The sequence below is a fragment of the Carcharodon carcharias genome, chromosome 11, assembly GCF_017639515.1.
Source record: "Carcharodon carcharias isolate sCarCar2 chromosome 11, sCarCar2.pri, whole genome shotgun sequence".
Taxonomy (NCBI): domain Eukaryota; kingdom Metazoa; phylum Chordata; class Chondrichthyes; order Lamniformes; family Lamnidae; genus Carcharodon; species Carcharodon carcharias.
Window position 1 is genome coordinate 94,928,098 of NC_054477.1, and position 13,691 is coordinate 94,941,788.

At 39.4% G+C, this 13,691-nt stretch overlaps 1 protein-coding gene across 2 annotated transcripts in view; it reads right to left on the reverse strand.

Moving 5' to 3' along the window:
* Nucleotides 1-638: 638 nt before the first annotated feature.
* cwc15 (CWC15 spliceosome associated protein homolog) overlaps nucleotides 639-13,691 on the reverse strand; it is a 75,839-nt gene continuing 62,786 nt past the window's right edge. For both annotated transcript variants that reach the window (XM_041199916.1, XM_041199915.1), the window contains exons 6-7: nucleotides 4,893-4,999; nucleotides 639-1,417 (exon numbers count right to left, since the gene is read on the reverse strand). In XM_041199916.1, coding sequence (XP_041055850.1) covers nucleotides 1,288-1,417; nucleotides 4,893-4,999 — 237 coding nt within the window. In that variant the 3' untranslated portion in view covers nucleotides 639-1,287. The remainder of the gene's footprint in view (nucleotides 1,418-4,892; nucleotides 5,000-13,691) is intronic.

The following is a 13,691-nucleotide window of genomic DNA, read 5'->3' on the forward strand; positions in this document are numbered from 1 at the left end:
ACACTTCTCTACATTGAACTTCATCTATTATGCTTCTATATTTCTGCCCATTTATCCAGCCCATCAAGATCATCCTGAATTCTACAATTCTTCCCCATCTACCATACTGCCAAGTTTGCAAACTATAATAATTCTCCCTAAACAGAGTCCAGACTGTTTATAAAAATTAGAGAGAGAAGCGGATCCAACCTAATCCTTAGAGAATACCAATGTAAACCGCCTCCCAGTCAAAAAACTACCAATCCACCACTCCCCTCTGCATCTTGCCACTGAGCTAATAGCATATTGATACCGCTACTTTCTAATTAATCAATGGGGCTTCCATCTTCTTAACAAATCTGTATAGCACTTTGTTGAATGCCTTCCAAAGGTCGATAATATACATCTACTTCACCACCTGGATCAACCTTCACTGTTACCTTAAGGGACTCAAACACTTGCCTTTAACAAATCCATGCTGGTTGCTCTTGATAAACCCATGCTTTTCCAGATGAAAGTTTATTTTGTCCCTGTTGATGTTAATACTTGCACCAAATCTTGCACTGTGACGCACAATAAAATCATAGATTAAGATATATTAATAATTCACTTTGTTCATGCTAATAGTGGCTCTATTTTAAATTAAAATAAAACAATGGTTTTACGAATAACATTTATTTTTAAAATTGGGGTAAGTCTAGTAACAAAATGTCTTATTCCTCAGTGGGTTGAAACTGATTTGCCGATGAAAGTCATACCTTTATATCTTGCATTACACCAAGAGAGCGGCACCTTAGTTTTAACACAAACTGTTATTGCTCATAACTTACAATTAAATATTCACTATATGTTTCAAGACATACAAATGTCCTTAGACTTTTCCAGAAAAAAACACTATATGCAAATTATATTCTGCTAACTACATTGATTAAAAAAAAATATTTTTAAGATGGCAAAAACAGTTAGGTGGCAACTCACACTGATGCAACATGTGGTTAATAAAGAAATAGGACACAAGTTCAACTGAGTCTCCTCCTTCCTATGTCACCAAGCTCTTAATTTCATTTGTGATGCAACAGGATGCACTGGAGTAGAAATCAGGTGCTTCATGAATAGGTGTACAAATATTTCCTGGGCTGCTTATGTCTGCCACTGACAGAAACTTCAAAGTAGATGATTTTCTTCTGGAGTTTAGCTGCAAGGTCCGAGGGGGCAAATAGGGAGGAAAATAGAGTTTACCATCCTTGGAGGGGGAAGAAAAACATGTTTTCTGTAACTATTGAACAGCAATAGAGTATTTGATGCCAATTATTTAATGTACTTTTCCATAAACTTCTTGTGGAATTCTGAGCGAAGTGTATCATTCACAAATCTTTTATCCCTCTTTGATTCATCTATTCCTTTAGCACAGTTCTTGAACACCACATCATCATCCCACCTAAAAGAGAAACAAAATTAAATGATGGCACTAATATCCTAGGTACAAAAACATCTGAATGTTTTTTTGTCATTTGTCACTCTTGTAATTTTCATGGGATGATGTGAGCAAAATTTAAATTTATGCCCTCCCAAATCGGCACATCCTACTCCCAGTCATGAGCACAATTTACTAGATTGTTCCCTGTTCAGTTATGCAATGCTGTTAGTATCATTAGACAGATCTCATAATGACTGTTTTAAGACAAGACTTATTACTTCCCAGCCTTAATTGCATGCATTGTCTTTCAAGCATGGAAGTAGGAAAATCAGGCTCAAAACTTGAACTAACTACGCAAGACCCAACATGGTGCCTCCATATACAGGACATCAGTACGCCTAAATCTTTAAGACTGCTTAAAGTGCTACTGCAGCAAAACACTAACATTCTTCAGTATCAGGACAGGAACATAAAATCTACATAACCAGCTTGCAAGCAGCTTCAAAGGCATCCTCTGAGCTACATGTCCACTGCAGGGGTAGGAAGGAATCTAACTTTCCCTGAGGGTTCTTCCCCACCAGAAAATAAGACTACATATATTTACGATGCTATTTCATACTTGTTAGAAAAGGTATAAATTTAAATTTTGCCCTGAAATGAAAAAAATTGTTGTGTAGGTTACAACTCTGACATTTGAGAGGAATGCCAGAACTAGCAGATTAACCTTTGATGGAAGGAGATTTACGAAATACGAATTAGAAGTAGGCCACTTGGACCTTCGAGCCTGTGCCACCATTCAATAAGGTCATGGCTGATCTGATCGTAACCTCAATTCCACATTCCAGACTATCCCCAATAACCTTTCATCCCCTTGCTTATTAAGAATCTATCTACCTCTGCTTTAAAAATATTCAAAGACTCTGTTTCCACTGCCTTTTGAGGAAGAGTGTTCTAAAGACTCTCAACCTTCGGAGAAAAAAAATTCTCATCTCTGTCCTAAATGGGCGACCCCTTATTTTTAAACAGTGGCCGAGTACTAGATACGCCCACAAAAGGAAACATCCTCTACACATTCACCCCTCAGGATCTTATATGTTTCAATCAAGTTGCCTCTTACTCTTCTAAACTCCTGCGGATACAAGCCTAGCCTGTCCAACCTTTCCTGATAAGGCAGCCCACCCAATCCAGGTATTAGTCTAGTAAACCTTCTCTGAACTGCGTCCAACGCATTTACATCCTTCCTTAAGGGGACCTATACCGTAAACAGTACTCCAGATGTGGTCTTATCAATGCCCTGTACAACTGAAGCATAACCTCCCTATTTTTATATTCAATTCTCCTTGTAATAAATGATAATATTAACTTTACTAATTACTTGCTGTACCAGCATACTAACCTTTTGCAATTCATGTACTAGGAACCCTAAATGCTTCTGCATCTCAGAGCTCTGCAATCTCTCACCATTTAGATAATGTTTCTTTTTTATTTTTCCTGCTAAAACGGACAATTTCACTTTTTCCCACATTACACTGCATTTGCCAGGTCTTTGCCCACTCACTTAACCTATCGATATCCTTGTGACCTCTTCACATCTCACTATCCCACCTATCTTTGTGTCATCAGCAAACTTAGCAACCATACCTTTGGTTACTTCATCCAAGTCATTTATATAAATCCTAAAAAGTTGAGGCCCCAGCACTAATCTCTGTGGCATACTACTCATTACATCTTGCCAACCAGAAAGGCCCATCTATGCTATTTTCCAATCAAATGGAATCACCCCTGAATCGAGGGGATTTTGGAAAATTAAAACCAACACATTAACTACCTCACTAGCCACTTCTTTTATGAACTAGGATGGAGTCCATCAGGACCCAGGGACTTATCAGTCCGCAGCTCCAACAATTTTCTCAGTACCACATCCCTGGTGATTGTAATTTTCCAGAGTTCCTCCCTCCCTTCCATTTCTTGATTTACAACCATTTCTGGGGTGTGACCTGCATCTTCTATAGTGAAGACCGATGCAAAATAACAGTTCAATTCATCTGCCACCCCCTTATTAATTCCCCATACTTACTTTCTATAGGATCTTCTACAGAACACTCACTTTGTTAACTCTTCTCTTTAAAATATTGACAGAAACTCTTATTATCTGTCTTTATATTTCTAGCTAGCTTTCTCATGTACTCTAATTTTACCTTCCTTATCAATCTTTTGGTCATTCTTTGCTGTTTTTGCTCACACAAATCCATAGGTTCAGAGAGTTCTAACATTCTAGTCAAATAAATTCTAATTCCTAGTGGGGGTAAATGGCAGAACGAAAGCCTGAATGTTTTGTGCTGTTTGCAATGGGGAAATAAAAATTAAGGGAGCAGCCCTGAACTAAGTCTCGAGTACAAAGCAGATTAGGAGAGACTGTGTGACTGTATAGCTATGCATGGTGCACAATGCTAAAAAGAACACTGTCACATGGTGATTTTCTTTTTAGCATTTAAATGAGCACCTTCGTCGCAAAACACTTTACAGCCAATGAAGTATTTCTGAAGTGTATTGTAAGGAAATGCAGCAAAGTTTTGCATAGCAAACTCCCACAAACAGCAATAAGATGAAAGACCAATTGAACTGATTTAGTCATGTTGGTTGAGGAATAAATGTTAGCCAGGGCACCGGGTGATCCCCATGCTCTGCAAGGAATAGCGATATGAAAGCTTTCAAGTCCAGCTGAGAGGGCACATGGAGTCTCAGTTTAATGTCTCACCTGACAGATGGTGCCTCAGGCAGTTTAGCACTTCCTCAATACTGAATCTGTCAGCTTCAATTGCGTTTTGAAGCCTTGAGAGCTTGAACCTATGACCTTGAAATTCAGCCAAGAGTGCAATGAACACAAATTAATTTGCCATACCCTTTAGTTTTATTCTAAATGTAGAAAGGCTCACTTCTTCAATATCATTTTCATACAGGGAAATCTATAATGAAGACTGATGACATTCATCTCATCCATCTAGATGAAATAAGGTACATCTCCAGACTACACTATACTCAACACGGGTGAGAAAGTGGATTTGAGGCAGATATTCCATGAGCCATGATCATAATGAATGGCAGAGCAGACTCAAGGGGCATATGGTCTACTCCTGCTCCTATTTCTTACATTCTTCAAGTTGCCCTGCCTTCAAGACATTTTATTCCACAAGATTTTAGTTTCGTGCAAACAATTTTATTCACTGGAAATTATGCTCAAGTTGCTTAAGAACCCATTTTGATGATTTATCATATTTTATTACAGCAGGGAAACAAAAAAAGATATGCCATTGACAATATTATAAAATGTAGCTACTGATTACTGCATAGAACATCTTCAGTATTAGGTCAGTGGGTATTACAAAATGTATTTCCAACTCCAAGCCTACAGAAAAAGTCAGCACACTGGCTACTCAAACAGTCATGTGTATTCTTCTGTTAACAGAATATTCTAAATGGTTGTCTTTCACTTTACCTTCGTTTCACTTTAAAGTTTGACTGTCCGATGAGGTTCAAGAGAGGATTGCCACTCAGAATATTTTCCATTCTAATTCTTTCTTCTTCAGCTTTCTGTTCACGCTCCTATGGAAGTTATAAATTCAATTATGTACAACATGCCAGCTGTAAACTTGTGATTCCTGAATATGTTTATTTTCTAACAGGTCTGATATGAGGTTTTGGCAAAAGCACTTTCCCCCCCAAATTTGAGGAGTGTTACAAGTCAGACTCTATTAAGGCCTCTCAAATTCCCAAAAACATATTATAGAAGTTTTCCAGTTCACAATAGGTAAGATTCATACCAGTTGTCCTCGATGGCTCTCATTTCTGCTGTCACTCATATGCTAAATTTACAATACTGCCAGGAAAGCAGAGGAACATAGAAACAAGAGTAGGTCATTCAGCTCTTCAAGTCTGTTTTTCCATTCAAGGGAATTGTGACTGATCTGCAGCCTACCTCCATAAACTGCTTTTCCCCATACCCCTTAGTACCTTGGCCAACAAAAGTCTATTAATCTCAATTTTAAAATTAACTGATCTAGTATCAATTGTTATATGTGGAAGAGAATTCCAAATTCCAACACCCTTTGCGTGAAGAAGTATTTCCTCACTTCACTTGTGAAAAGTCTGCCTCTAAATTTTTGTTCACATCCCCAATCCTAGACTACCTAATTGGCAGCAATTATTATTTTTTTTTTTAAAAATTCATTCATGGGGTTTATTGCCCATCTCTAGTTGCCCTTGAGAAGGTGGTGGTGAGCTGCCTTCTTGAATCACTACAGTCCATGTGGTGTGGGTACACCCACAGTGCTTTTAGGGAGGGAGTTCCAGGATTTTGACCCAGCGACAGTGAAGGAATGGTGACATACTTCCAAATCAGGATGGTGAGTGACCTGGAGCAGAACTTCTAGGTGGTGGTGTTCCCATCTATCTGCAGCCCTTGTCCTTCTAGATGGTAGAAGTCGTGGGTTTGGAAGATGCTGTCAAAGAAGCCTTGGTGAATTCCTGCAGTGCATCTTGTAGATGGTAAACACTGCTGCTACTGTGCGTCAGTGATGGAGGGAGTGGATGTGGTGCCAATCAAGTGGACTGCTTTGCCCTGTATGATGTCAAGCTTCTTGAGTGTTGTGGGAGCTGCACTCATCCAGGCAAGTGGGGAGTATTCCATCACACTCCTGACTTGTCGATGGTGGACAGGCTTTGGGGAGTCAGGAGGTGAGTCTCCCAAGCAAATTACAGGAACTTCATTTTTAAAAACTCCATACAAAATGTAATTGGTGCTTCGACTTATACACAAAATTTTAAAAAAAATACAGCAGCCTATTTTCACTATAATTCAAATCTACAGAATATAACCATTTTCTCCACATGGCCAATAATTCTTTTGGCACAAGGGAAAGAGTGGGAAATTTATGTAAGATATAATTTTTCAAAAATGCAATTAGAAAAGTTAGAATCAAAGTTGATTTCTGTATTTCTTTTAACTGCAGCTACCAGAAACATCCCATTCTCAAGTCAATTGTGTATTAGAAAAACAAGAACAACTTACTTTCCTGATAAAAGATTCTTAGTTTTTTTTTAAATAGCCAATCATTTTTAAACTTTAGGTTTATAGACAGCTAGCTGGTTAACTATGAAACAGACTTGATATATTGACATATGAAACTTGGGAAGATCAAAGACATTGCTTTAACTTCTATCACAACCTCTGTACCCTTGCACTAATTGCATCCCCTTCATGATTTGGGCAGAACCACAATGTTCACAATTATAGCATCCTATTCGACATTGCGAGCTCCTGTCTCTATATACACTCTATCACAAAGTCCACCTAATTCCATTTCAATAGCATTGCTCATCTCTTCATTCTTGATTCAGTTGTTGCTGAAACCCTCATTCATGACCAGGGACTAGGAACTGTGGAGCAGCAGTGTGACCGAGTACATAAATCACTAAAAGCCAATGCACAGATACAAAAGGTAATCAGAAAGGCTAATGGAATGTTGGCTTTCATCTCAAGGGGGCTGAAATACAAAGGGGTGGATGTTATTCTTCAATTATACAGAAACTTAGTCATACGCCATCTGAAGCACTGCTTTCAGAATTGGGCACTGCATCTCAGCAAAAATATATCAGCCTTGGAGGGAGACACAAGTGCAGATTCACCAGCATGATATCAAGTGTTAAAGCATTAAATTGTGAAGGCAGGTTGCATAAACATAGTTTGCATTCCAATGAGTTAAGATAGTTGAGGGGTGATCTACTTGAGATGCTTAAAACAATGGTGACTCAATAGAATTGATACAGAGAAGGGAGAGAGGATCCACAACCAAGGATGTAATCTTAAAATTACAGCTACGAATTTTGAGACTGAAATCAGGAAGCACCACCCACCCCCCCAACAAAGAGTAGTATAAATCTGTAACTTGCTCTCCCGAAGGGTCTGGATGCTGGGTCAATTTAAAATTTCAAGACTGAGATCAATAGATTTTTGCTAGCTAAGGGTATCAATGGATATAGGTCAAAGGCTGGTAAATGGAGTTGAGATACTGATCAGTCTTGATGCTTTAAGAGCAGAACGAGGTTGAGGAGCTGAATAGCCAACTCCCATTCCCATGGGAGCATAAATAGGCTATTTACCTATTCAAGCCTGTTCACCATTCAATGAGATCATGGCTAATCAGTAACCTAAGTTCATATGCCTGTCTTTGCCCCATATATTTTAAGCCTTTGGGTAACAAAAATCTCAAACTTAAAATTAACAACTGGCCTAACATATGTGCTGAATATGGAAGAGAGTCCAAGCTTCTACCATCCTGTGCACATATAAGTTTTCCAAGCTTCATTCCAGAAAAATCTAGCTCCAATTTTAGTCCATGTCCCCCTATCCTAGACTCCTCAACCAGCAAAATTAGTTAAAAGCAAAATACTGCAGATGCTGGAAGTCTGAAACAAAAACAGAAATAGCTGGAAAAACTCAGCAGGTCTGACAGCATCTGTGGAGAGGAATACAGTTAACATTTCGAGTCCATATGACTCTTCATCAGAACTGAGGAAATATAGCCTGTCTATCTACCTCAGGAGTTTCCCTCAATATCTCAAAAACACTGATAAATCACTCCTACAACTTCTAAATTCCAGATTGTGTAATCTCTCCTCGCAATTTTCCCCTTGGAGTCCAGGCATCATTCTAGCAAATCTTCAATGCACTTCCTCCTTAAGGTGTGGAGCTCAGAACTGCACACAGTGCTCCAGGTGCTATCTAATTTAAGCTTAGTATAGCTGCAACATAATGTCTACCTCCTTGTATTATGGGTCAAATATTCCGGTCTCCGGATTGCAGTCTGGATTTATGATTGAAGATGCGCGTCGGGACCCTGTAGAAGTCCTGCTGTGCGGACCTACGTGGAAATTTCCCAGGAAGTTTAAACTTCCGATAGGCAACACCCCTGCTCCGAGGGCCCTCTGCAAGTTTCTCCAACTATAAATCAGAGTCCAGAGTTTGGACAGTCCCACTGGGATTTACCTGGGTAGTTACCCAGGAAACGTTAGACAGATTAAAACAGTCTGACATCTGAGTAACTCCACAACTGACCCCCAATCACCCCTTCTGACCCCCCAACTACCCACGACTCGACTAGCCTAACACCCTGACCCACTCTCCACCTCCTAAATCGCCGACTGCCCGGCTAACCACACCCTCACCGACCGCCTGGCTAACTTCACCCCCACTAACCAACTCCAGCAGCCAGCTGGCTAATCCCATCCTTTCCCCCTCCCTCACCAACCAACCAGCTAACATCCGTCTGACCCCCACTCTGTACCAACCACCCAGCTAACCCCACTGCAAACTGACCACCCAACCCATCCACCCACCCTATCCCTTTGCCCAACCCAACCAGCCATTCACTCACTCATCCATTCATTCATCCATTCAGCAAAGTTCAGATTAGGCATTTAAATTTACCATACGGTAGCCGTAAAAAGGGTGCATGTCCAGTCTTTCCCCAACTCTACTCTGTTCCAATGGAGCTCCCCGAATGATGCTGTGCTCCGCATTTATTCGACAGCCGGGCTTGGGAGGTCCCAGAAGAAATGCACAGCAGTGTCAAGTTGGGGGAATTTTTGAGCGTAGGGGCAATCCGATTGTTGCTGTTGCTTGGAAGATCCAAGCCCCAAGTCTTCTAGATATAAAGCCCTATCAACCTTTTAAAATATTTTCTGTATCTGTCTGTGACATTTAATGATCCATGTGCATGGATTCCCAAATCTCTTTGGACTTAAACTGTTTCTTGCTTTTCATCATTTGGGAAGTACACTGATCGATCCTTTTTAGGTCCAATCTGGATGATCCGAAATCTATTTGCCACTGTTTTGCCCATTCACTTAATCGTTCAATCTCTTTACAATTTTATGCTTCCATCTACACTGCTTATCTGTGTCATTGGTAAGCTTGGATATGTGGCTCTCTATCCTGTCTTCTAAGTCGTTAATAAATATGGTGAATAGATGAGGCCTCAAACAGATGTGGGACACAAATAGTCAATCGATCAGAGTACCTACTGGTAACCTATAGGGCTACTTGGAGCAGCCATCCCCGCTCTGTCTCCTGCCCTTAAGCCAATTTCCTAACCATGTCAATAATTTATCTTCAATACGATGAACTTCAACTTGAGCTAACAGACTCCTGCATTATTTTCCAATCTAAAGAAATGGTTCCTTAATCAAGAGAACTTTGCAAAATTATAGTTAGGGCATCTCCAATGTTCTCAACTATTTCCTTTAAAATCCGAGGATGGACACCATCTGGTCAGAGGGGGGGTGTGTCATTTTTAGTGCCATTATTTTCTTCATTACTGTTATTTTGGTTACATTAATATTAATGAGGCCTTAACCCTTATTTAAGGTGTTTGTTTGGAATGTCCTGCATGGTAACTTCTTCCTCTATTGTAAATTCTGATGCCAGGTCTGATTCAACATGTCGTCATTTCCTTATTATCACTGACTGCCCATATTGATCTTGCCCACCCTCTTTTCCGGAACATATCTAATTTGTGTGTGTTATATCCCTTGTAAGCTTCTATACTCTTCCTCTATTATAAATATTGACATGAAGTAATTATTCATTGTCAGCCATCTCTTTATTTTCATTTATATTATCACAGTTATCAGTTCTGTGGGGGCCCTGGCCACACTTTCCCCCCCCCTAATATATTTGTAAAATAAATTACAAGTTTCCTTTTATAGTTCTTAATCTGTTTTGTCATCTTTTGTTGTTTATTTCTAATACTCCTGCAGATTATCACTGGCAGATAATTGGGCAAATCTGTTAATGAGTAAAATGACAGATTATCAGTGGCTGGTGTTTAAAAAGTCAAATTTAACATGATGTGGAACCATTTATATTCCTAAGGAGCAAGAGCTTTCCTTGCTTTTTTTGATTTTTTATATGCATTTTCTTTTTTTTTTTGTTGTGTTCTTTAGTCACCCATTGCTGTTTTTTTTTGGCAAGGAGAGCTCTTTCTCCTTAGGAGTATAAACTGGTCCCACATCATGTTAAATTTAATTTTTAAACACCTGCCACTGATGATCTGTCATTTTATTCATTAACATATTTGCCCAACTTTATCTACCACTAATAATCAGTCATCTTGCCCGATAACAGATACGCCCAGTTTATTGTAGACTGTCTGTCTCAACCCATTGAGGTCAGCCTTACCTTAATCTAGTACCTTAGAAGCCCTGTTCCTTTGTCACGTCCAGACTCAACTATTATAATGCTCTGATCAGCCATCCTCAAAAAACTCAGCTCATCCTAAATGCTGTTCCCTGCTAACAAAACAATCCTGTCCTTGCTAGATTAAAATGGTTCTTTGCCCTAAAACTTTTTATTCTCATCCTTGTTAAATTACTTAATAGCCTGCCCCTCCCTATCTCTAACATCCTCCAGTGCAACACCCTCGTTCAGCCTTTGCTCTTCACCACCCCCAATTTTGACCTCTTCAGCAGACACCTCCATAGTACCCTCCAATCTGCCACCACAATGTTAAAGGCTTCCATAGCTGCCTAAGCCCCATGTCCTTGAATTCATTCTCTAAATACTGCCATCTCTCTATCTTCCTCTCCCTTTTTGAGGCCCTCCCTAAAACACAATGACTATTTTTTATTATGAAGTGGCATGGGATATTTTCTATGTTAAGGGTACTACATAAATAGAAGTTTTGTTATTGATAATATGGTTAAATACTCCACAAATTAAAAAAAAAATCAACAATACTTTAGAAAACAAAACAAAACATGCATTTATATAGTGCTTTTCATAACCACCAGATGTCTCAAAACACTTTACAGCCAATGAAGTATTTTCAATGAGTGGTCGCTGTTGTAATGTAGGAAACACAACAGCCAATTTGTGCTCAAACTTCTACAAACAGCAATGTTATAATGACCAAATAATCTGTTTTTGTGGTGATATTTGAGGGGTAAATATTGGCTAGTGCACCAGGAATAACTCCCCTAATATAGTGAAATTGAAACCTTTTACATCCAACCGAACAGGTAGATGGGGCAAAAACAGAAAATGCTGGAAAAACTCAACAGGTCTAACAGCATCTGTGGAGGGAAAGACAGAGTTAACGTTTCGAGTCCGTATGACTCTTCTTCAGAGGTACATGGGGCCTTGGTTTAACGTCCCATCTGAGAGACAGCGTCTCCGACAGCACAGTGCTCCCTCAGTAATGTACTGGAGTGTTGGCCTTCATTTTTGTGCTCAAACCCTGGAGTGGGACTTGAACCTGAAACCTTGTGATTTACAGCGAGCGTGCCACCGACTGACGCTAAAAATATCACACTGGCAGTAATACAAGGAACAGAGCATTTTAATTCCAGAAGGAAGAGAGTTTGAGCCCAAGTGCAGCAGGTACACAAATATTTCTTTAAACAATTCTTATCTGAGTCACTAGAGGGACTGCAACTCATTATTGAGTCAGGTTATGACTTCTGCTGGTCAATCATAAAACAGCATGATTGGTAGCAGCAACAGCAGAGAAGACTGCAGTCTACACACTACAGACTACTTAGTTGAAAAATATAGAGGCCAGCAGTCCTTGAGGGAAAAAGTAATTTAAGAAATTAAATGGCACTTTCAATTATTTTATTACAGATGCTAATGCACAACTCCAGCATTAGGTATGAAAATTGGCCTCATTCCTGGGCAAGCAAATGTATACAATTGCTAATATTTTATCATTTGAAATTAAACAGTCAATTGTTCAATTGCATTGGTGCACATCAGCCAGCTAGCTCCTACTCTCTGCAATTCTTTCCCAAACCATTCCACCCATCTACCTTCACCCCTTCCTTGAAATCTACATCTATGTCCACGGCTTTAGTCATTCTTCATAATCATCTCCATTGGTTCAGCTGCTTTTTCACCATGCTTCTTGAGCACCTTGAGACATTTGTTTATATTAAAAGGTGCTATATAAATACACATGGTGGCATTGTTCAAAAACAACAACAAAAAAATGCTAGCAGTACTACACTGGGCCCTGTACCAAGTAGCTAATTTAAATGAAGTGCCCCCATTCTGCAAGTTCCAACAATTCATAGTTGGCCTCTGAACCAAAGAAGAATACAATGCAGGAACGCATCTCCTGGCCAGTTAAGAAATTAAAACAATAAGTGCCTGTGGAGAAAACCACAACTCAGCCTGCTCCATCCTCATGACTAAAGGATGAAATGCAGTAGCAGGAAGCAATACCGGCAACCAAAGCAGAAAAGTATGTATAAAAATGTGTTGGGAATAAGAGACCTGAAAAGAACATTCATGTTTTCCAAGATAAATGTTACTGAAGTAGTACAGTAAATTGATTTAATCCATGTCCCTGGAATCTGCCAACAACAGAACAACTGTTCATGATCTTAAGTCTCTGCGCATCATATATTTAAAAAATCCTATTGGTCTAGGTTTAAAACTCCTAAGACATGTCTGACTAAACTCCTAAATGCCATTTATATATTCACTGTAACCAAGTGCACGTCAAACTGCCAACTCCTTTTTGAAAAGGCAGTTCCAAATCGCAAGACAGGAAATACTTTGTAAAAAGCCACAGTTTACCAAATATAGGCTACAAATACACGTGCTGAAATCAAGCATTTACTAAACACCAAGATCAACCAGGCAGTACTGAATTATAAACATTTCCAAATTTTATAAACTCTTATTTCACGGCTACATGAATCATGATTTTCAGCAGGGTAAATATTCACTTTACTTCCTCAGAACTTATTCAAGTTTAGCCAGTCCCACCCAAAAGATTAAAGGATATAAAAGCAATTAAACTTCTGATAGAGGACCTGAGGGGAGGAACGAGTAGAATCCTCAAATGGTCACAATCAGTGTCATTCTCAAGTTAAAAATAACCTCCCTTCAAAGTGAGCATTATTTGTGATTGGAGAGGACAGTGTGCAGTGTAGCAAACAGGGGGAGCATTGATGGGTCTGATCCTTTTCATATGTTTGTATAACCAATTGTATCAGTCTTCCTTCTTCCCTCCACCGCCACCCCCCACCCCCCCCCCCCACCCCCCCCCAAACAACTACGAATACCTAACAAATGGACAAAACTGTAATTCCTCTAACTGTATCTCAAGTTATTTTTTCAGCCAACATAATAATTGAGCCACTGATGACTGAATTTATTCAATGTGTCTATCACTTTTGTGTACAAACTCATGCCAAACTTCCCTTTTTACTTCCTAATTCCAGTGTATGT